Source organism: Anabrus simplex, chromosome 8 (assembly GCF_040414725.1).
Source record: "Anabrus simplex isolate iqAnaSimp1 chromosome 8, ASM4041472v1, whole genome shotgun sequence".
NCBI classification, from domain to species: domain Eukaryota; kingdom Metazoa; phylum Arthropoda; class Insecta; order Orthoptera; family Tettigoniidae; genus Anabrus; species Anabrus simplex.
This window is the reverse complement of record NC_090272.1, coordinates 225,523,817-225,548,656: the sequence shown is the minus strand read 5'-3', so window position 1 is coordinate 225,548,656 and position 24,840 is coordinate 225,523,817. Positions and strand designations below refer to the sequence as shown.

Here is a 24,840-nt window from a genome sequence, read left to right as displayed (position 1 = left end):
CATGACTCTACCATGGCTCTACACCTCTGTATTTGGAAGCAGTGGCTACGGCTCTACACTTCTGTATTTGGAAGCAGTGGCCACAGCTGTACACCTCTGTATTCAGAAGCAGTAGCCACGGCTCTACACCTCTGTATTTTGGAGATGGAGAAGGGCTGGTCCCCACCGTTGGGTGTTCTGAGAATAGTTTTCCATGATTTTCCATGATTTTCCATTCTTCTGCACTAAGGCGTTACCCTCTATGAGGGTACAGAATGAAAACTTTTGTAGTAGTAATAGCTTGAATTTCAAAAATCACTCAAGTATACTGAGTAAGCTCAGTAACTGATGTTGCTGGTTCCCAAGCCCGATTGAAGGAGTGAGGTTGGTGTTGGGCAAACAGCCGGCCTAAAAATCTTGCCAAATCTATTATGGATCAGTCTCATTCACCAAGTGTAAATGCTAAGGCATCCCCAGAAACAACACACGATTTCATTGCCCGGAGACCATGCGAAATGGGCAAGGACTAACTCACTGGACATGTGAGGCAGTGAATTTTTATGAAATACAATCACTGGCCTGTAGTTGACAAGCTGAAAGCTCCACTGTGCTGTCATGTGAGAGGATAGTAGTCACACCAGATTATCAGAATTTCAACATGGAACATTGGAATCATAATGAATTAATGTTACTGGCTTTACGTCGCACTAACTACTTTTAGGGTTTTTGGAGAAGCCGAGGTGCTGGAATTTATTCCTGCAGGTGTTCTTTTACATACATATATATATATACATCATCATTATAGACCGTTATGCCTTTCAGCATTCAGTCTGCAAGCCTCTGTGAATTTATTAAATGTCGCCACGGTCCTCTATTTTGCAACTTGTGCTGTGGCCTCATTTAGTTCTATACCTCTTATCTTTAACCCTCGAAGTGGCGGTCATTTATCCTGTAATGGCAGCGATATTTTACCGGTGTTGCAGACTCTTAGTATAAATTGTGTTAAAAATCGTTGACTTGTTATACATACATAAACAGCACACCCTTTTATCCTCAAAAGTACAAGGAATAATATGATGATGATACTAAAGCTGTTATTTATCATCCACAAAGTGTAAGACAAAAAATATGTTGAATTTGTTTATATTATTTATTTTTGCAAAAGTTTTGCTATATATAAAATGTCTATATTTGGGTAAATTTAAAAAATGACATATACAAAAGAAGCACCAGTTCTTAGTAAATAGGTGCGTACCAGTATATAGTTTATAATACTGTTCTTAGCTGGAAAAATTATACAACAATATATACAACGATTGTATGCTACCACTTGTACATTTCACTCACAGTCACTTGGGTGGGTCTTTCTTTTTACTCCATGATTGTGAGGCCTCCAGAAGTGCACTAGTTTATAACACCCCTGGTGAATACCACCATTACATCCTCGACACCAGAATATAGACTTCTTCTTCTTTTTCTATACTTTCAAGCACACAACACATAGGCGATTGTTATTCTGTGGCAATATTTCGAGAGCATGAGAGGGGCCTCCTGCATGACCTGTTGGCCTCACAACTGGAGTTGGGAACTGTTCATTTAGCAATCTCCTAACTATAGTGATCATGAAGTCTCATCTTGCTAAAGACTTATCAGTGTTCTTTATGTACAGGACGTATGTGTCAAATAATGTTATATCTAGAAGATTTGAAAAAACTGCTTCCAGTACCTTCTAGTGGGTCTGGAACAAGTGGCATGGAAAATGCACTTACCTTTATTATCTACACCTCCCATGAAGTTATTGTACTTATGAATCAGTAGTGTTTTCAACCCCTCATTTCCCTCAGTGTAACATCCCGTTGTGAGACAATAGACTGGTTTCCTTGTTTTCGTCTCTTTATAAGCAACCAGTAGAACGTCACCTTGCCTAAAGTAAACGATTTGCCTAGGTTCAAGTTTTGTACCTAAAACAATCTGAGACAGTCCCTTTGAAGATTTATTCACTGTTCCTGTGAGGAAATGATTCAGTATTGCTGAGATGAGTGCATATCAACACTTCAGATTGATATCAGAAGGAAAACTGGCGACTAAATATAGCTGGCTCAGCTGAGACATTCGTGTGGCCGGCCGCCGAGTATGTAGCAGCTAGCAAAAGACAGCGGAATTATGACGGTACTTTGGCAACGATTTACACTAGATTAGTGTAAGATGTTATTATACAAACTATTTCATGATTATGGCTGATCATTTCTCCTTCAATTGATTCGTAATTAGCACATTTCGATGAATAATAATAAGATTATCGAAATAAAATCAAGAGCATGTCAAAACGCCTGATATCAGGCGTTGCCACTGGGCAAACACATAAAACGCCTGATATCAGGCGCTTGCCACTTGAGGAGGGTTAAATCGTTAGAAACTGAGTCTAACCATCATTGTCTTGGTCTCCCTCTACTTCTTTTACCCTCCATAAGAGTCCATTATTCTCCTAGGTAACCTATCCTCCTCCATTCGCCTCACCTCCGAAGCTGGTTTATGCGTACAGCTTCATCCATCGAGTTTATTCCTAACTTAGCCTTTATATCCTAATTCCCAGTACCCTCCTGCCATTGTTCCCACCTGTTTGTACCAGCAATCATTCTCACAACTCTCATGTCTGTTACTTTTAACTTATGAATAAGATATCCTGAGTCCACCCAGCTTTCGCTCCCGTAAAGCAAAGTTGGTCTGAAAACAGACCGATGTAAAGATAATTTTGTCCAGGAGCTGACTTCCTTCTTACAGAATACTGTTGATCGCAACTGCGAGCTCACCGCCTCAGCTTTACTACACCTTGATTCAATCTCACGATAATACCATCCTGGGAGAACGCACATCCTACATACTTGAAATTATCTACCTGTTGCAGTTTTGTATCACCAATTTGACATTCAATTCCCTCAGATTTCTTACCTACTGACATCAATTTAGTCTCTGAAAGGCTAATTTTCATACCATACTCATTGCACCCATTTTCAAGTGGCAAGATATTAGACAGCAGGCTTTCAGTACAATTTGCTATTAAGAGCAAGCCATCAGCATAGGCCAGACTGCTTACTACTTTTCCACCTAATTGAATCTCTCTCTGCCACTTTATACCTTTCAGCAGATGATCCATGTAAACTACGAACAACAAAGGTGAAAGATTACAGCCTTGTCTAAACCTGTAAGTATCCTGAACCAAGAACTCATCCTACCATCAATTCTCACTGAAGCCCAATTGTCAACATAAATGCCTTTGAGTGCTTTTAATAATCTGCCCTTAATCCCATAATCCCCCAGTACGGCTAACATTTTCTCCTTCGGTAGTCTTCATATGCTTTCTCTAGATGTACGAAACATGAACACAACTGTATATTCCCCTCGTAGTATTTTTCAATTATCTGGCGCATACTGAAAATCTGATCCTGACAGCCTCTCTGTGGTCTGAAACCAGACTGGTTTTCATCCAATTTCCTCTCAAATTTCCAATTACTTTGAAATCATTTAAGAAAAGGCTAGGAAAACAACAGATAGGGAATCTGCCACCTGGGCGACTGCCCTAAATGCAGATCAGTATTGATTGATTGACTGATCTCTCAACGGCTGTTCGCACCCTCCCTTCCAAGATGCCAGTGATTACTTTGCCTGGTACACTAATCAATGAGACCTCGATAGTTGTTGCAATCCCTCCTGTTCCCTTACTTATAGATAGGTGCAATTATTGCTTTTGTCCAATCTAGAGGTACCTTACCAACACTCCATGCTAATCTTATTATTCTATGATGCCATTTCATTCCTGCCTCCCCACTACACTTCACCATTTCAGGTCTAATTTCATCTATTCCTGCTCCTTTATGACAATGGAGTTTATTTACCATCCTTTCCACTTCGTCAAGAATTGTAAGGTAATCCCAACATCAACTACTTACTCCTGACATCAAGATACTTGGTAATAAATTAGAAGGAGACAAAAGGTGGCGATAAGAACTAAGTGGAGGAGATTACAGCAGGAACTGATAGAAACTCTCACAGAAGAATTTTGACAAATGGATGTTTTGATGATGAAGGTAGATACAGAAGTCCAATTTGTAGTTAAAAGGAAGAAGACCTATTTCAACACATGGCAAATATTTGAAGATTCACAAGATCACCTAAAATACCATGAGGCCAAAACAGAAGCCAAGAAGGCAGAGATGATGTATATGAAATTTTGTATGCATTTCTAGAAACAAAACAAAGAGAAAAGGAGATCTTGAGACTGGCAAAACTAAGGGAAAGGACAGAGAAGTACACTGCATACATTACAGGCATTAAGGACAAGCAAAACTCTGTCTTGACAACAGAAGATGAAGTCAAGATCTGCTGGAAATTTGTATTTTCAAGAACTGCGCAATGAAGAGAATTCCAGACTATCTATCCTGTGAAGAATTCTCAATCAATCTAGGTCTTATGCATCCAGTATCTTTTGGAAATGCCAAAACACTATGGAAAGAATGAAGATATAGAAAGGCCCTGGGTCTAGATGATCTCTGCTCCAAAGTTTGGAAGAGCACAAAGGTTGGAGGAGTTTAGTGATTTACAGACCTTTTCAACAAAATCATGTTTAATGGGAAAATTCCTAAGGATTGAGAGAGATCATTATTATCCCATATATAAAAACAAAGGGGATGCAAAAGAATGTGCTAATTACTGAGGGACAAAACTACTGTGCCATGCTATGTAAGACTGGGAGAGAGTCATCAAGGAGAGACTAACGGAAGAGACTTGTATCTCTTCATCATTTTGGGTTTAGGTCAGGAAAGACAACAAATGATGCTGTATTTGCCCTCAGAAACACACACCAACTACTTGGTTATGTCACTATTATGTGTAACCTACTTACCTGGCAGTAAATTTAATAATAATAATAATAATAATAATAATAATAATAATAATAATAATAATAATAATAATAATAATAATAATAATAATAATAATAATAATAATAATAATAATAATAATAATAATAATAATTTTTTTACGAGGGATTGTGGAAAATCTTCAAAAGACACTTGTGAAGGGTCTGCACTCCACAAGTGTGTGGGATTCTTACCCACTAAAATCCACACACCCTTTTCCCACGATGTGTGTCATCACCCCAGAACCGCTCTCGCATTACTTCAGGGTGATATCATGCTTTGTCTTTCAGACGTCTTCTTTCTTCATTTCTCCTTTACGAATGTTCGTATGCTTCCAAATCCTTCTTCTTCTGACGAAGGATGTCCTCCACATGCACTGCCACGCAATCCCAGGATTCTTGATTTCGCAACATCACCGAAATAATATTATCTGTTGTCAATTCTCCTAGTTCAGTTTCCACACATCTTCTCTGAATCGTCCAATGGCCGCATACAAAAAAGGTGTGAAATACATTGTCAATGTCATCACAGTATATGCATGCTGCGTCACTCGCTCTGCCCAATTTATGCAGGAATTTCCGGAAATATCCATGTCCTGTTAGAAGTTGCGTGAGGTAGTAATTTACTTCACCATGGGCCCTTTCAACCCAGATATCCAAGCGTGGTATCAGTCGCTTGGTCCATTTGCCTCGAGGGTCACTTTCCCATCTGAATTGCCATCGCCTCATCAGTTGACTGAAGGCACGCTTCTTTGCACATTTCTTTCCCAGCTCTCCTTTGGTACGCCAGATTTCATGCCACTCCAATGCGAGTAGGTCTATTGGGGCTATTGCTGCCACCGTGAGGACTGCAGGTTCGGAAACCGTGCGGTATGCACATGCAATACGTAAAGCCGCTCTCCGTTGTACGGCAGCTATCCTTCTCCAATACCAAGCAAATCTCAAGGATTCAGCCCAGATTTCAGAGCCGTATAGGAGCACTGACTGAACCGTCGACATGAGAAGACGTTACAAGTTATAAATCTCATTTTCCAACCGTATTGGAGTTCAGAGTATCAAATTATTATAATTAATGAACCACCTTTCCAATACACAAAATCCTTATATTTAGGATGAAACCATTTAATCACAAATTGGACATGTTTCACTCAACTTTGTGAGCATCATCAGCATTAGTTAACATAAATCATTGGTGGGTCAGGGCCCTGATCCTGGTGTATATCACAAAAGAATGTCTAATATACATTGATAAAAATATATAAATTTAACACTTTAAAAATAATCAATAAGATTATTTATGTCTATTAAAACAAACATTTTAATCATTCAAATTGTTTAAAATGTAAAACGGAATGCGAGTAGGTCTATTGGGGCTATTGCTGCCACCATGAGGACTGCAGGTTCGGAAACCGTGCGGTATGCACATGCAATACGTAAAGCCGCTCTCCGTTGTACGGCAGCTATCCTTCTCCAATACCAAGCAAATGATTAAAATTTTTGTTTTAATAGACATAAATAATCTTATTGATTATTTTTAAAGTGTTAAATTTATATATTTTTATCAATGTATATTAGACATTCTTTTGTGATATACACCAGGATCAGGGCCCTGACCCACCAATGATTTATGTTAACTATTGCTGATGATGCTCACAAAGTTGAGTGAAACATGTCCAATTTGTGATTAAATGGTTTCATCCTAAATATAAGGATTTTGTGTATTGGAAAGGTGGTTCATTAATTATAATAATTTAATTTGATAATGACAAGACGTCGTTTACTGGATTTCGGACCTTTAATATTTCCCATTAGACTGCTAAGTGCAGTCATGTATTTTACTGCCTTGTCTGTCGCTCTCTGAATATGATTCCAGAATGTGAGCTTGGAGTCAAGTGTCACTCCTAGATATTTTGTGCTCGCTGATGTTTCTATCACTAACTCTCCAACACTATAATCTATCAGCTTCATTGTCCGTATTGATGAATTAAGAATGCAAGTAACTCTCCAACAGTCATTGGTACCAGAGTTTCGATCCTTTTCCTCGTCAGAAGAACTATCTCCGTTTTGTGTTCGGCTAATGTTAGACTATGGCTCATCATCCATTCTTTTATGCGCCGCATCACCTGGTTCAGTTTAATTTGAGCCATTTCAACATTACGAGCTACTATCAAGGCGGCCACATCATCAGCGTAGCCCACAAGCTTCGTGTCCTCTGGCATCTCCAAACGTAACAAGCCATCATACATTATGTTCCAGAGATCTGGACCAAGGATCGATCCCTGCGCTGCACCAGCCTTCAGACGCTTTGTCTTTTCTCCATCTTCCGTATCATACAACAGAGTGCGATCTTTGAAGTAATCTCTCATTATGCACATAAGATATTGTGGTAGCTTGAAAGTTTCTTCAAGAGCTACCAACATGTCGCTCCATCTTGCCGAATTGAAGGCATTTTTCACATCCAGGGTCACAAGAAGTGTCAATTTACAGGAATGATGGTTGCCCATTTGTGCCCTTTCTGCTGTATTCATCACTTCCCAGACTGCATCTAGCGTCGAGTGTCCTCTCCAAAATCCATGTTGGCGAACAGATAGATCCCCTGCTAGTTGAACTGCTGAGAGGATTCTGGACTGCAGAAGTTTCTCCAGACCTTTTCCAGCTGTGTCCAGCATACATAAAGGTCTATAACCCCCAAGTTTTCCTTTGCTGATCAGAACCAAATGAGCCATTTTCCATCGGGGACTAAAAACACCCGTTTGCAGGCAATGATTGTACATATTCAGCAACAGTTTTGGACAAAGTTCTGATATTATCTTTAGCACTTCTGTAGGTATACCATCTGGTCCTGGAGTTGTCTTGTTTCTAAGAGAGCTAATAGCTCTATTCAGCTCTTCTACAGTGAAGAGGGGTATATCATCCAGTTCTTTCTCGTCGTCACAGTCAATCCTCTCTGGATGATCTGGGAATAGTGTATCCACAATTTGTTTAATTGTTTGCGGATCCGCACTCGGGGTTGAAAATGTCCCGAGTTTCTTCATGACAATCTTATAGCCTTGTCCCCATGGATCATCTTCTACTTCTTTAGCCAGTGCCCACCATTTATCGGCTTTACTTTTTCTGATTGCATTACGGAGTTCCTTCTTCGCTGACTTGTACTCCGCTGTGTCTGAGGTATTTTCTTGACTGCCTCTCATCCTCTGAGCCCTGCGTCGAAGTCGCAGACAATTCTTTCTCAGTTCAGCAATCTCTTCGGTCTACCAGTACGCTGGTAATGATGATGATGATGATGATGATGATGATGATGATGATGATAATAATAATAATACTAGGCTTAATTAATTCCAGAACTGAAAATTAAATTCTTCAAACTAAACATCTTCATATAATTTCCGGTTCGCGCCTCCCCATGGTTCAGCTGGATAGCCTCTGGGAAATTGGAGATTTCCAGAAGGTGAACTAAATCGGAATTCCTCTGTGGTTAACAACCATAGTTGTAAATCGGAGCTTGCTCCACTCTAGGCTGATACCTTTGAAAGTCGATTAGTAAAAGAATTCCACCGTTCTGCCCAGCAAGAAAGCAGAAGAAGGCTACATTGGATTCGATGTGTAGCCACCTAAAAGACAGCTCCATTCAATAAACTTTTGAACTGTGAAGAGTCTGAAGAACTTTCAAAAATTAACACAGACACCACAGTAAAAAAAAAAAATAAAAAAAAAAAATAAAAAAAACCCTGAATACCTAAACCCCCCCAACATTCCAAGAGGTGGAAACAACAGTCGAGGAGATGAAAAACTACAAAACAAGAGGGGAAGGTCAAGTTGTTACAGAAATGTGGAATATGCCAGTGGCACAGTTTGAATCTCCCTACACATGACTCTATCGAGAATATGGACAACAGAACATTTTCCCAAACACTGGACAACAGCTATCATTCACTCACTTTACAAAAAAGGAGATGAGAGCAATCCAGATAACTACAGAAGTATATCTCTCTTGGACTGTACATACAAAATATTTGCTAGAATCCTGTATGGCAGAATTAAAGAACAATCAGAGCAAGAATTGGCTGAATACCAAGGAGGCTTCAGATCTTAGAGAAGCTGTGCAAAACGAATCATCACATTAAAATTAGTTACCATATGGCATATTTCAGAAAACAAAACGAACCTCTCACAATAACATTTGTAGACTTTAAGAAGGCACATGACTGTATTCATAGACCTTCAATATTGAAAATATTAAGAAATTTTGGACTGCACCCAAAACTAATCAAACTGATTGAACTCACCTTAACCAACACACAATCAAAAGTCAAGTTCAGACGGGAATTTTCTGAGCCATTCCTCATAAAAACTGGTTTAAGACATGGAGATTGTTTGTCACCACTGCTATTCAACTGTGCTTTGGAATATATAATGAGGGAATGGTATAAGGATTTTTTTTTTTGCTATGGGTTTTACGTCGCACCGACACAGATAGGTCTTATGGCGACGATGGGATAGGAAAGGCCTAGGAGTTGGAAGGAAGCGGCCGTGGCCTTAATTAAGGTACAGCCCCAGCATTTGCCTGGTGTGAAAATGGGAAACCACGGAAAACCATTTTCAGGGCTGCCGATAGTGGGATTCGAACCTACTATCTCCCGGATGCAAGCTTCACAGTTGCGCGCCTCTACGCGCACGGCCAACTCGCCCGGTATAAGGATAACCCAAAAAACATCAAAATTGGAAGATCAAAAGACAACATAACCTTAAATTGTCTGGGATTTGTTGATGACCTTACTCTCCTATCTAACAATGTTCAGGTAACTCGACAACAAATTAAATCACTGCAGGAAATATCACAAAAAATTGGCCTCAAAATATCCTTTGAGAAAACAGAAATCATGTTAACCGACCCACCACTCGCAGAGAAAATCAAAGTAAGAGAAAGGAAATCAAAATCATTGACAAATTAAAATACTTAGGTGAAACTATAACACACAACCTTAACCAAAAGCAAACATGGCATAATAGAATAAACAAATTAACCAAAGCTCTTTATGTTAGCAAGGACACATACAATAAAAAAAGACCTCTCAATAGCCACAAAATTAAAGCATTATAAAAAAAATACCCAGAAAATGGACACTGGAGACCAGACTCTAAAGAAACAGTCTACAAAGAAATAGAACTGGTAATGAGCACTATCAGAAAAAAAAGAAAAAGGAATCTCATACTTTGGTCACCTAATTAAAACACCCAGAAACAGAATCAGCAGGATAATAATAGAAAAACTATGGAACAGTAAGAGTAATATTAAGTGGATTACAGAAATCAAAGAAGATAATTATGAAGGAACTACAAATCACAGTAGAGGATTTTAAAAACAAGACTTGCAAAATAAAGACACTCAAAAACATAAACGCCAGACTACAGGCCAAGATCAACAGACAAACCATGGGAAGAGTGATTTCAGGCGAGGAGAGAAAATCAAGGTCCGAGAGGATGAAGAAGTACTGGGCTGAGAGAAAATAAAAAATCCATTGTATAATTGACTAAAGTGGTCCAATGAACGCCATAAAATGTAAAACAAACAAACAACCAACCAACCAACCAACCAACCAACCAACCAACCAACCAACCAACCAACCAACCAACCAAACAAACAAACAAACAAACAAACAAACAAACAAATAAATAGGTCCCAGGAATTAACCTGGGAGGAGTCCTTGTGGCTCCAGGCAAATGGGAGTGAAATGCATCATTGCCTGATATCTGCAACATAATATATTAGATTCAGCAAGAGAATCCAACTAGCCTCTTTCACTCCAACTCCAGCACATAACCCACAAGAGGTGTCCCTGTTAAGCTGAGCAACCCAGTGGAAGGTTTGGGTAACCAATCCCAGAGGGAAGCTGGGTCAGTGAGCCGATCAGTGCTGGAGGCTTCAAGGCTTACAACCTTGATAGTCAACAACTCGTCACTTTTGGGTGACCAACTATAAACACTTGTGTGATAGACTGCATCAAACATGAGGTACGAAAACAATAATGCTAGATCCCCACGTGGTAACCAATCCACCCACGTTCATGACGGGGCATATAGGTCGTCAGATTCTGGGGGACCTATGACCTATGACCTATGACCCAGTCAGAACTAAAAGAAAAAGGAACATCACATACCTAGCTACGATCAATATTAACTCCCTGATCAAGACGGGGAAACTTAAACACACCCTTGAAGTCCTGAAAGACAAGAACATCAGCATTGCAGCCTTACAAGAGACTAGGTTCCTAGATGAAGATGCCATGGAGTCCCAAGGATATAGAATATAAGGGAAAGTCTCGTACTAGAGTCGTGATGAATGTACCCTTTGATGTTGGTGATAAACTCGGTCTTTCCAGTGTTGATCAAGAGACCTGCTTTAGCTGCTATAGCAGTGTAGTATTTGAAGCTACATAGTGGCCTCATGCATGTTGTTTGCTAATAAAGTAAGGTCATCAGCAAAGGCCAGGCATGGAATCCTCAAACTGTCTGCTTTAAACCCCATCCTTAATCCGGTGTTCTCAGGTAATGACCTGGTCCATTCTCTTATGATCTTTTCCAGGACACTGTTAAATAATATGCATGAGATACCATCTCCTTGCCTCACCTCTGTTTTGATTGTGAAGCTCTCTGATAATTGACCTCTAAACTTAACTTTGGAAGTGGTGTTGTGCAGGGTGCTTGCACCATTCTCTTAATTTTTTCATTTAGTCCCAGTTCTCTTAAGGTGTTGAAGAGTGTGATTCTATCCACGGAGTCATATGCCTTCTGAAAGTCGACAAGCAGGGTTCAGAACTCCAATGTCTTGTGCTGAACAGATACAAAATCTGAAGACCATCCTTCAATACAGCAAGAAAAGATGCCAACAGTGGATAGCTATCTTTGTCAACATTTTTAAGGTATGGTACAGCAATGCCATTGATTATGACTGGAGGAGGATTGATATTGCTTATTACATGTAATAATTTAGAGTTTCCTATGAGAATACTTTGTGTTTTATGAGGATTAAGATTAAGTGGTTGTTTTTAGCATAGGCAGTAAGCCTTTCAATATCCGAATTAATATGCTGAACGGTTTCATGTAAATTGTTTATCATGGTGTGTTTGTATATCTGCAGAACATCAGAATATAAGTGTAGTTGCAATACTGAAGTGTGGAAGATATGTCATTAATATGCAAGACGAACAGTAAGGGCCCTAGAACAAACCCTTCAGCTGATGGCAGAGCTGTTGAGGATCCAACCAGCCTTAGGGCTGAGGAATGATCATACATACAATAATAATAATAATAATAATAATAATAATAATAATAATAATAATAATAATAATAATAATATTGGTTTTATGTCCTGCCAAATAGTTTTGCAGTTTTCATTGACACCAAGGTGCCAGAACTTTGTCCCACAGGAGTTCCTTTATGTGCCAGTAAATCTACCAACACAACTCCCCCTCAAACACCATTGCACATTGGTCCCGAAGGGCCATGGCCTACTAAGCAACCGCTGCTCAGCCCGAAGGCCTGCAGAATATGAGGTGTCATGTGGTCAGCAAGACGGTTTCTCCCGGGCGTTATTCTTGGCTTTCTAGACTGAGGTCACCACCTCACCACCAGATAGCTCCTCAATTGTATTCACATAGGCTGAGTGGATTTCGAACCAGCCCTCAGGTGCAGGTAAAAATCTCTTACCTGGCTGGGAATCGAACCCGGAACCTCCGTGTAAGAGGATGGCACGCTACCCCTACACCGCGGGGCCGGTGTACCAACACAAGACTGGCATAATTGAGTAACAAACTGAGCTAGGATCGAAGCTACCAATTTGGAGTCAGAAAGCCATAACTCTACCATCTGAGATACTCAGCCTTGCTGCAATCTTCACAACATAGCTACAGTGATATGTGGGTACAGATACCATGATCATGACTTGGACAAATTAGGTCTTGTATTGTATAATTAGTACATAAATAGTACAAACAAATCAATTCTCAGATATAATAACTATCCTGATGGCTAATTAATAAGATAATCTTAAAAATAAAAATTGAGCTTGAATAAATTGGTGTTTATTGTTCCAAGAACAATAGTAATCACCTATGGATATCATGAAAATGATTTCTCAAATTCAACAACAAGCAATTAAATACATCAATATTAACTTTGTTTAGGGATCTTGCCATGCTTTCAATTGGACCATGGAATGCATAGATGGTTCTATCCCAAATTGTGGAGAGTGTATCATGCATTCACAAGACTATAAATTATGAGAATTCAAAGATATAATATACTCACTCTATGTCCAATTTTGGAGGGTTCCCTTTGATCACAGTCACAGTCTGTACCATCTCCTCAGGTTTAGTCGCAAACATTGGATTACGTACTACAAGTTTTGAAGACAGTTCAAGATTAAATTTGTACTCCTGACCAATCTCTAAGTACTTCTTTGGAACTATAAGAATTTTCTCTGAAACAATAATATGACATATCTGATTCAACAGCCTTATAGCCATCATGAATTGCAACTTTGAAAGGGATGTCAATATTTCACTGTTATAGTAAAAATACAACTAGTAGTACATATAATATTTGGTAAACAATTATCAAAAAGGGACCAAAAAATCAAGTCACGTAAAGACAAGTACAAGTTGCATTATGTCGCACGGACACAGATAGGTCTTATGGTGACGATGGGATAACAAAGGGCTAGGAGTGGGAAGGAAGCAGCCATGGCCTTAATTGAGGCACAGTGCCATCATTTTCCTGGTGTGAAAATGGGAAACCATAGAAAACTAGGGCTGATGGCAGTGGGGTTCAAACCCACTATCTCCCGAATGCAAGCTGGCAGCTGTGTGCTGCTAACTGCACGAACAACTCGTTCGGTGTCATATAAAGGGAAGGGAGGAACATGAATAGGAACAGATTAGATGAACAACATGATAGGTCAATGTGGGACTAGGAACGTGTATATAGAGACTGTCCCTGCCATTATGTGTTTTCATGTTTATCATATTCTCCTCTTTCTACTGTTCCAGTTCAAGCAGTAATAATCTCATTGGAACTGAGAAGAAATGAAGGAAATATAAACAGGACTGGTGAGGAGAGAGCAGAGTATGAAGCGCAGATAATTCTTACCCTTCTGTATTTTTCTTTTCTTTGTCAACAATTTTTTTATTGTTCCATCTTCTGATGATGACCTAACATTGTGTGTTCCTATATCTTGATTTCTCCCTTACATTCCACTATCCACCAGATACCCTGCCCACCTGGTGGTCATGACTGTTAAGGTATCAAGTCTATATGGTATAACAACGTGGTTAGTCAATTTGAGTCCCACCAGCAGGATAGCAGAGGTGGTGGAATATAATTTCTAAGCACTAGATTGTATGGCAAAAGCCTGGATTAAATTTCATACCTATTTACAGTGTCCATATGGAATGAGGGCATATGGCGCTGTTCACCCATTGGAACCTGACTAATAGTCTAACCTGCAGGGACAGAAAACTATTTATTTTCGAGAATTATGCTTTAATTTTGTTTATTGAAAATTGGTCAAAAAGTGGCATTTTTATAAAGCTATATACATCACAGATCAACGCCTAACTGTTCGTTAACTCTTTTTCAGTCTTCAGTAGTGAATCATCATGTGATATTTTTTGAAGCAGTTCTCCAGTTGAAGTGGAACACCACATTTTTCACATAGCCACCTCACTTCAGACCTTATTTTATGAACCTTGCACACTTTGCAGGTCCTAGAAGGATGCCTCTTCCTATCTGTTGGAGGTCCCTAAAGAAAAATCATTCTCATTATCACTTTCTAACTACTTTACAATATCTACATAATCAGCCATGTCCGACTCATTGGCTGAATGGTCAGCGTACTGGCCTTCGGTTCAGAGGATCCCGGGTTCGATTCCCGGCTGGGTCGGGGATTTTAACCTTAATTGGTTAATTCCAATGGCACGGGGTCTGGGTGCATGTGTTGTCTTCATCATCATCTTATCCTCATCACGATGCGCAGGTCACCTACGGGAGTAAAATAGAAAGACCTGCACCTGGCGAGCTGAACCCGTCCTGGGATATCCCGGCACTAAAAGCCATACGACATTTCATTTTTCATCAGCCATGTTTATTTACTAACAAGTGCAAGCAGATAGCATTTTGTGTTTTTAGACAATATTTTGTGAAATTAGAAGGGTGGATTCCATTTAGAAGATTCACTGAACTCCAAGGAATAATCTACATATGGCACAAGACTCATCACCCATAATTGTGTGCGTATGCTGTCTTCAACATCAGAATTTGTAATAGCTAGAGCACCATCCTCACATACACACAGGTCACCTATAGGGTGTCAACTCGCAATACTTGCATCGGGCCTCTTTGGAGGCCACATGCTATTATATCTCATACCGTGATGCGCAGCTTGCCCATGGCAATCAAACAGAAAGACCTGCACCTGGCAAGCCAAACATGTCTGCGTACACTCCTGACAATAAAAGCCATACACTAAATGAATACCAGATTTTATCATCCTTTGGTAGTACAAGTTGTCCATTTCATGACCGTATCGATGTTTAATCAAGAAGTAAGTATAAATAACCACCTAATCGATACTTTATTAATGCCTCAGGCAAAATTGAATAAAACTTACAGGACATGTTTCGACCACTTAGTGGTCCTCTTCAGCTGTATAAATAAAGAACTGAAAAGAAAAACATTGACAATAAGCACAAATAAACGTTCTTGAAGAGGACCACTAAGTGGTCGAAACATGTCCTCAACCTTCAACTGATGGGCATCTGGCTGTCACGTATGTCTCTTATCAACATGGAGACCCAGGAACTTGCAGGTGACTACTGCTGGTGAGACACTGTTTCACAAGTGGAGCTCTGGTACAGGATGCACAAGCTAATGTTGATAGAAATGTACAAGTGAGGTTTTTACCATTGAAAATTGGAAACCATGTTGCAGGGCCCTTCTGTCAACTTGGTTAATAGCTTGCTGTAGCTGCATCTCAGCAATCACCATCCTTCTGAAGCTGAAATATAGAGCTAAATCATCTACATACAGTGATGGAATGACTGCAGAACCAGAAGCAGGAACTATGCCATTAATGACGATTGTGATCAGCATGACACTCAGTACAGATCCCTTGAATGTAATATTGAGAAAAAGCATTCTCTACTTTGACCTGAAAGAGCCAGAGGAACATGATGTTCTCAATAAACGTAAGTAAACTACTCCAAATTCCCCCACTGATGTAGTCTACATAGCAATCAGAAGCAAAGAAGTAGCAAACACATTTGCTATTGTAAGAAGAAACCAACAGTGGCCCAGGGCATGGTTTCAGTGGCCTGTGAGTGAAGACACTGAACTCGCTTCCCTGTAAGAAGTGGTATTCTCGAGGTTAATAATGTTATTCCTCAGCTCCCGCTTAACAGATTGAGATAAACCCAAGTGCTGAAAAATTCTGCATGTCTCCACTCTGATACTGGGTTGCTTCACAGTGCAAAAATAAGAGAAAACAGAGAATTTTGCAATGTAATTGGGAGAATGAGGACAAAGATAATAAGGCAAAAAGTGAAATGGGTGGGTATAATATGGTGATACACAAAAGTACAGCCTATAGACAAAATACAGATGAAAATAAATGTTTACTATTTTCGAAAGAAATGGGTTTGGCACACTTCTGGGAAGAATGTTTAGAGAAAAGTGAAGTATGAGAAAAATTTAAGAATGAAGATGATATGAGGAAATCTGAAAATGAAAGTCTGTTGTATACTAGAGAGAGTGGATGCATCTGGGAAGAATTACAAAGTTATTCAATATTATTAGGGGAATGTGGGGGAAGTACATTGATGGTAGAGAAAGAATTGGTACATCCTAGTTAGAAATGGAAATGTGTCTAAGGCAACTTAGACAGCACAACTTTGCTGAAGTTTAGTGCAATTAAGTATGTAGATTACAGTTATAGCAAATAATTAAATCACCATCCTATTCCAGTTAGTCTGCATGTTTCTTGGCAGTTTCTTACTAAGACTCACTTGAGGTGCCAGACATAGTATGAAGGAACAGTGACCTTCACTTTGGAGGTTCATGTTTCCAGGGTATCAGTAGAATCTATAGCACGTCCATGAGGTTTGATTTCTTTACAATAGTGCCCTTCATATCCTTCCAGTCATTCCTTCTATGTTCAATTTTTAATCACTTACAAGTTTAGTGTTAAATTTTGATCATTATCCTAATGCTGTGTTCCTGACTTCTCTCGTGCATATTTTTCAACTACGCTATATGGTACAAAATTATTGTTAAAAGTGCATGTATCAAAAGGAAAGATTACAATAACCACTACCATCTCCCTAATCTTTAGTTTCCAAGATTATGGGAGAGGGGTATTATATTGGCAGGTTTCTTAAAAATTGGACTAGGAGTTTTTGTGATTAATCAATCAAAACAAAATGATGGACGGACGGACGGACAGACAGACAGACAGACAGACAGACAGACAGACAGAACTTTTAAAAATGGTAGATATTGTCTCCATATCATATATACTTTCAACTCTCTGAAAATCACAACAAAAATTGTATGGACAGACACTGCATTCTTGTTATATTAGTAATAATTTAGTACACATTGGAAACAATCAATGAGACAGTAAATGTGAAGTACTTTAATGCAAAAAAAAAAAAAAGAAAGAAAGAAAGAAAAGTGACATTTGTAGTTAAAACTTCAAGGAATTAATTGTATCAGCAATAATACACAGGCACAGAATATCACACAAAATCACTGGTGATTATAGAAATGAGGAGTATAGTAAGTCAACTTCTGCCACATACGAGGATTATACTCTCAGCTCAGACAGAAATGTATGTATTGCTTTACAAGAACTTACCTGTAGAGATGACATCATTCTTCCCTTTACAGAATTCAGTTGATGGAGGTTTGACATCGCAGGTCCATTTGAAGGCAAGATGATGCTGGTTATTATCAGCCTCATTGGGATCATGACTGGCACTGGCATCCACTTTGATGTCCTGATCTTTCCCAACAGCTCGTGCCTCGCCCCCAACCATACGGATGATCAGTGATTCAGGGAAAATATCAAAATAACACTGAAATAACAGACCAACAATATAGAGCCAATTGTTCAGTATTAGACCTCAAACTCTTCTGCTGCGGCAGTCAACACCTGTTGTCACACTGCAGCATTCGATATGGTGTTTACCCACTTCTGCTTATACTAACACTGTTAACAAAGTGGCAGTTAATAATACATACATGTTTATGCATCTCTTGGGTATGTGCTAAGAATACTGTCGAAATCAAAGATGCGAGCTTTGGAGTCTCCCATCTAAAAAGTTATGCTTGCATGGGCATGGTAAGATACTAGTTCAGTAAACATGCTTTCAACCTTTCACTCTTCAGAGACTATGCAGGTTTGGAAGAGATCAGAGAAGGGTCCAATTGGTCATGTTATCACAGAAAGACCAAAATTGGTTGTAATTTATAGCCATAAAATGAATGATGTTGGGAAGTTTGTTCAGCTGTGTATGAAATATGCACAGGTCCACAAGAAAATTGAGAACTATCAGGACTTGTATTTTCTCATTGAAACTGCACTAGTAAAGACAGGAATAAGCCTGCTATATAATGTGGTCCATAACCAAAAAAAAAAAAAAACAAAAAAAAAACTAATGCTTCTGACTTCAGAGATGCTGTAATAACAGGACTTCTAGAAGAGTAACAGCACCCTCCATCTGTCAAACATGGCTGTAAATCTTCTGATGTAAAGGCACTTCATCAGCGAGGAACAGGACAAAAGTTACAAACCCAACTGTATTATTTATTCCATATTACCATCACAGCATTTGAAGAAATTATTATTATTTTTTTTTACAATTTTGCTTTACGTCGCAGACACAGACAGGTCTTACGGCGACAATGGGATACGAAAGGTGTAGGAGCAGGAAGGAAGCAGCTGTGGCCTTAATTAAGGTACAGCCTCAGCATTTGCCTGGTGTGAAAATGGGAAACCATGGAAAACCATCTTAAGGGCTGCTGACAGTGGAGTTCGAACCCACTCTCTCTTGGATGCAAGCTCAAAGCTGTGAGCCCAGAACAGCATGGCCAACTTGCCCGGTGAAGAAATGAAAAGGGTTGTGTTATTATGTATTCAAAATAAATTTTCAGCTTATTAGGTCGTGTTCAGTACTTATGCTGAAAAGATGTTAACACATTTAGTACTGTTAACCCTTTCACTCCAGCATAGCGAGTATGGAGACATGATCAGAAGGTGGCTCACTTGTCACCCTCTGCTCTACCATTCGCAACTAGCTTGTGACATTAAAGAGGACAAGCAGAGTTTAAAAGTACTGTAGATTATCATTTAGACTTTCATGGCCTGTGTAAATATTCATGATGTAATATATTTGGGATTATGCCACGTAATAAAGTATATAAACACACTCAATGCGCATTTCAAAAGATACCTTGCCTTTCTTCAACAGGAGAAAAGAGAAAATGTGTGACCTTAGTTGGGACAGCAAGAAGTCATCAAAATCTTTTCATTTTATTTTGAGAATATCATGTACTGTTTTACCTGATTTTGAACTTGTGAACATTTTCAAAATTGTCTGTATAAAACTTCTGTTTTAGAAGAATTCTTTTTCGGAAATCATGGACATTAATGGACAGTTTATACTGAAAATCTTTTCTGGAACCATACAAAATTATGTTTGAAGAAATTTTGGTATTTAACTAACTGTGTAGCTGTGTGTTTTAAAACTTGAGTACGTAAATTTTGAGGCAGTGTGTACTGCCATACTGCCACGTATCGTTTTTGGTGACTAAATTTGCTGTGTCGTAACAGAATGATCTCAAACTTCCCCAGCAGAAATCTGGTGAATTGCTATTGGTCGGAATAAAAATGTTTTTAATTGGTGAATGTGAAAGTCGGGAGTAATGCAATTGCCCCAATGGTCACCTGGTGATTGGACTGTTTCTGGCTTCGGGCTCCTCATGAGAGCAAAGCAAGTTTCCTGCGTCTTTGATTGCTGATGAGCTTAGGGAACAGACGCGTTTGTCATCTATCATGTCATGGGGATACCAGCCTCTGGGGTAAGCGCTATTTCTGTTTTTAGACTTTAACTTTAAATGTAAATTTTACTTAATGTGCTGGAGTTTTCCCTCAGTGTCCATATTCACCAATTTGTTCCTCGAAATGACTTAGTTTTTTAACTAGTCATCCTATTTTTGGAGGCAATTCCCTTTTCGTTTGTTCAAGAATATTGTAATTTAAATGTAAATTTAGCAATCCCTTCCCTTGGTTTAAGTTTTTGTAATTGATATGTAAACTTAAATTTACTCCGGGATTGCCTCCCATAGATCTGAATCGCTCAATGTATGGTAATTTATCCTCTGCTCCATACTAGAAGTATTTTAGGTATGGGAGAAAGTTAACTTAACCCCTGCATCAAGTTTTATTTTTTTCTTCATTCAATAATGTACTACGCAAACTTGTATACCATATACAGTAATGTTCTCTCCATTTTGATTACCTAAATGTAATTTTAAATTGCCATCATCTGTAACTGTTTTTATAACTTTAAATGTCACTGGTATGAACTTCATGTCTCCTGGCACATTCATTTCTCTAATTTCCACTTACTGTTTAACTGGTTTATTTTGTTGTTAATTATTTTGTAACTTTTCTGGGTGATTTCCGACAAAAGAGTAGCGTTACAAAATTGTTGCAAACTTTGGGCTGGGAAGAACTGGGAGAAAGGAGACGAGCTGCTCGACTGAGTGGCATGTAAATACATAGTATGTTACAAGTGTAATAGGTGGATATAAAAAATAATAACACTTGTAACATACTTTTTATTTATGTATATTTCAATAGGGACCTAACATGAGAATTGTAACGTGAGTGGCATGTTCCGAGCTGTCAGCGGAGAAATGGCGTGGAATGACATTAGTAGATGAATAAGTTTGACTGGTGTCTTTAAAAGTAGGAAAGATCACAATATTGTAACGTGTTGGCGGGGTAGGTAAATAAATAAATAAATAAATTAGTACAGAACCTGGTAGCAACCTATTTCTAAGATTTATTAACTTAGCACTACAATTACAGATTTACGCACACACACAGATGATAGCCGAGATTACAACTTATGCAAGTACACTCACACGGTTCGCGCTCTCTCTCTCTTACACACACACACACACACGCACACGCACGCACGCACACACACACACACACACAGTCATCGATTATGTACACTACACTCACTCAGCCACTCAGTCAGACTCGCTAGTGCTGTCACGGTCCACAGCCTACACGTCAGTCTCGCAGGTCGGGATAGTATCCGCTGTTCACTCAATCCGTCGAACCCCGTTCGCAGTCCGCACACGTCAGCACCCAGTGTTCCCTTCGTGCTGTTCCAGAACACTCCAGGTTCTCCTCCAGCAGCCAGCCTCAAGGGACATACACACACGACATCAGGGAAACAGGAACGAGCCCTTGGGTGCAATAGGCAGATGCTCCATCAGGCTGCATTCTCCCAGGGCATCACTAACTGCGCTCCAGCGAACTCAATCTCGCTCCCACTCACTCTTACTCACTAACTCCATCTCTCACTGACTGACTGTCACTCCAAGTTACTCCTCTCCTTATATACCTGCTCTGGGCCTTCCAGAACAGTATGGATGCTAGATGTATCCAGGAACCTCGTGGAAGAAGAGCTGCTCGACTAAGTGGTATGTTCCGAGCTGTCAGCGCAGAGATGGCGTGGAATGACATTAGTAGACGAATAAGTTTGAGTGGCGTTTATAAAAGTAGGAAAGATCACAGTATGAAGATAAAGTTGGAATTCAAGAGGACAAACTGGGGCAAATATTCATTTATAGGAAGGGGAGTTAGGGATTGGAATAACTTATCAAGGTAGATGTTCAATAAATTTCCGATGTCATTGAAATCATTTAAAAAAGGCTGGGAAAACAACGGATAGGGAATCTGCCACCTGGGTGACTGCCCTAAATGCAGATCAGTATTGACTGATTGACTGATTTCTTCATTTTGTTAATTCAGTAAATTTAAAGTTTCAAGTGATTATCGTGTACCTCTCTGTTACCACAACACCATACATTCACATGGACCTCATACGGCTCTCACGCCACTTCCACATCCTTACCGTAGTTGTCATGTTGGTTAACCTGATCATCTTTTTTTCTCGCAGTTTCTTGTCTATGAACCTTGTGTGCATTGTATTTTCTTTAAAGGTGTTTAATACTTACTAATTCTTAAAATTTATTATTATTATTATTATTATTATTATTATTATTATTATTATTATTATTATTATTATTATTATTGTTTATCGTGTGCTGTGTGACTGACAAAGTTACAAAATAGAAACAAGATACATCAATGGTTGCTAGCAAAAAGCAACAAAGAACTTAAAATGGTGCCCTGAAATGCTGGAAACAAGGAATGGCAGCAGTAAAGCATCACTTTCTGATGGTTCTGATAATAGGTAGCAATGATTCACCAAGGTTGTAGCCTGTATTGCAGTGTATCAGACTCTTCTTCTTCTTAATGTGCCATCTTCTAGCGAAGGTTGGTGGTCAACATGGCGATCTTGAATTTGGATGCAGCGACACGGAACAGAGACATTGTGTCCAACCCATACCAGTCTACGAGGTTCTTCATCCATAGAGTTCGTCTTCTACCAGGACTCCTACATCCTTCTATTCTTCCTTGTATAGCAAGCTGCAGGATTCTGTACTTATCATTCCGCATTATATGGCCGAAGTATTCCAGCTTCCGCCTTTTAATGGTCAGCATGACTTCAGTCTTCTTTCCAAGTCAATCCAACCTTATAAATCAGCCACTGCTGATCATGTTGTAAAACCTGGTCATGATGTCACATTCCAAGGAGTGGATGTTCTTGCCCTCATAAAACAATATCACCTCAGAATCATCAGGGAGGCGGTTGAAATACGTAAACTCCCAGATAATTTCAACCGGAGTGAAAGGGTTAAGGGATTTTAGCGAGACCTTCATGGGCAGGGCTTTTGATCAGTTAAGGTGTTTAAGTGCTGGCACAAAGAAACTGTATAGATATTTGGTCCATATATTTTGTAGAGCCTTCGCAAAGGTCAGTGGGCTGAAGACACATGATAAAAGAACATTTTTTTCTTCCTGTTAGTCACGTATACATACATGTAACCTTGAAGGACCCGTATTTATTTTTAGAACTAAGAACTCCTGTGGGACAAAATTCTGGCATCTCAAATGCTGACATGTGGATTTAAATGCCCAGCTGAGCGGATGATACTGAAAGTGTAAAGTACATACATGCATATCCCACGTCGTTCCATCTATACGACGGTTCGGCGAATTTGTAATTTGAATGAAGCCCCTCCACCAACTTCTGTCTTTGTACTTTTCTCCTTCTTCAATATTGTCCCAGTCCCCTCCTCGTTGCTGAGTGTCATTTTTTACCATGTTTGTATATCACATTCTTGGCCGCCCTCTTGGTCTTGAATATTTTAACTGCAGATCATGCATTTTGCTGGATATGCGATCAGGATCCTCTCGTCTTGTTTTGCCAACCATTGCTTGGATGAATCTCATTTCAGCTGCCTGAATCCTTGCTTCATCCTTTTTCCTCATGGTCCAGGTCTCACTCCCATATGAAAAAATTGGCATGTAATAAGTTAGATAAATTGCTCGCTTTCATTTCAATGGTACTTTTGGGTTCCATATTAGGTCTCGGACAACTCTATAGAATGTTCCTCCAGCATGAATCCTGCTGGTAAGTTCCTCTGCAGTGGAGTTTGTTGCTGATATCATGCTTCCTAGATATCTGAATTTGTTGGACATCTTGAGTTGTTTACCCTCTATTTCAATGTAACCTTCAGGTTGACCATTTCTCTGCATAACCAACACTTCACTTTTTTCCTGAGTGAATCTTAGGCCATATCCTTTAGCTGTTACTGTCCATGCATTGATCTGATCCTGAAGTTCCTCAGCAAATAGCATGACTTTCATTTTGTTGCACCAACGTTTTGGCATACTTGTTGTTGAATCTCATTCATCACAGTAATGAAGAGAAGAGGTGACAGAACTCCACCTTATCTTAGGCCCGTAGGTATTCTAAAGGGTTCCATCATTCCTGCTGGTGTTTTGACGCGACTACTGATGTCTTCATATAAATTTTCAATTAGTTTCATTGTCATTATTGATTCCACTGTTTCTCAGCACTTCCCAGACTTCGTCCCTGTTTTCAGCATCAAAGGCCTTTTTGATATCCAGGAAGGCCAACCAAAGGACCTTATTATGTTCATAATACTTCTCCATTAGCTGACGCAGTCCAAATATTAGATCAACTGTTGATCTGCCTTTCAGGAATCCATATTGTTCCTCTGATAACTTTAATTCTATCACTTGTCTTATTTTTCTTTCTAAAATCTTTTCATACAGCTTTCCCATTTGGGAAGTTAATGTAATTCCTCTGTAATTGGAACATTTCTTCCTGTCACCTCTCTTAAAGAGTGGAATGATGATACCTTTTTTCCAATCTGCTGGTATCTGCCCATCCTTCCATTTCTTGTAAAAATGTCTATACATCCACTATTTTCCTGCATCACTCATAGACCTGATCATTTCACCACACACTTCATCAGTGCCTGGAAATTTTCCTGTTTTGATGTATTTCCATGCATATTCTATATCATTCCATGTCAGATCTGTTATAGTGCCTTCCATCCTTCCATCATTAACTAATCTATCTAATGGAATGTTTGTGATATCATTCACATTTAACAGCTTATAAAAATAATTCTTCCATTCTTCTTTGATCTCTCTGTCATCTGTAATGAGTAGAGCCCAGATCTCCATGCACATGCAAGTTATTAAATAAGCT

At 39.2% G+C, this 24,840-nt stretch overlaps 1 protein-coding gene across 1 annotated transcript in view; it reads right to left on the bottom strand.

The window, feature by feature from the left end:
- LOC136879384 (polycystin-1-like protein 2) overlaps positions 1–23,420 on the bottom strand; it is a 421,935-nt gene extending 398,515 nt beyond the window's left edge. The window contains exons 1-3 of the mRNA XM_068229099.1: positions 23,271–23,420; positions 17,805–18,024; positions 13,202–13,373 (exon numbers count right to left, since the gene is read on the bottom strand). Of these exons, the coding sequence (XP_068085200.1) occupies positions 13,202–13,373; positions 17,805–18,024; positions 23,271–23,420 (542 nt within the window). The remainder of the gene's footprint in view (positions 1–13,201; positions 13,374–17,804; positions 18,025–23,270) is intronic.
- Positions 23,421–24,840: the final 1,420 nt, after the last annotated feature.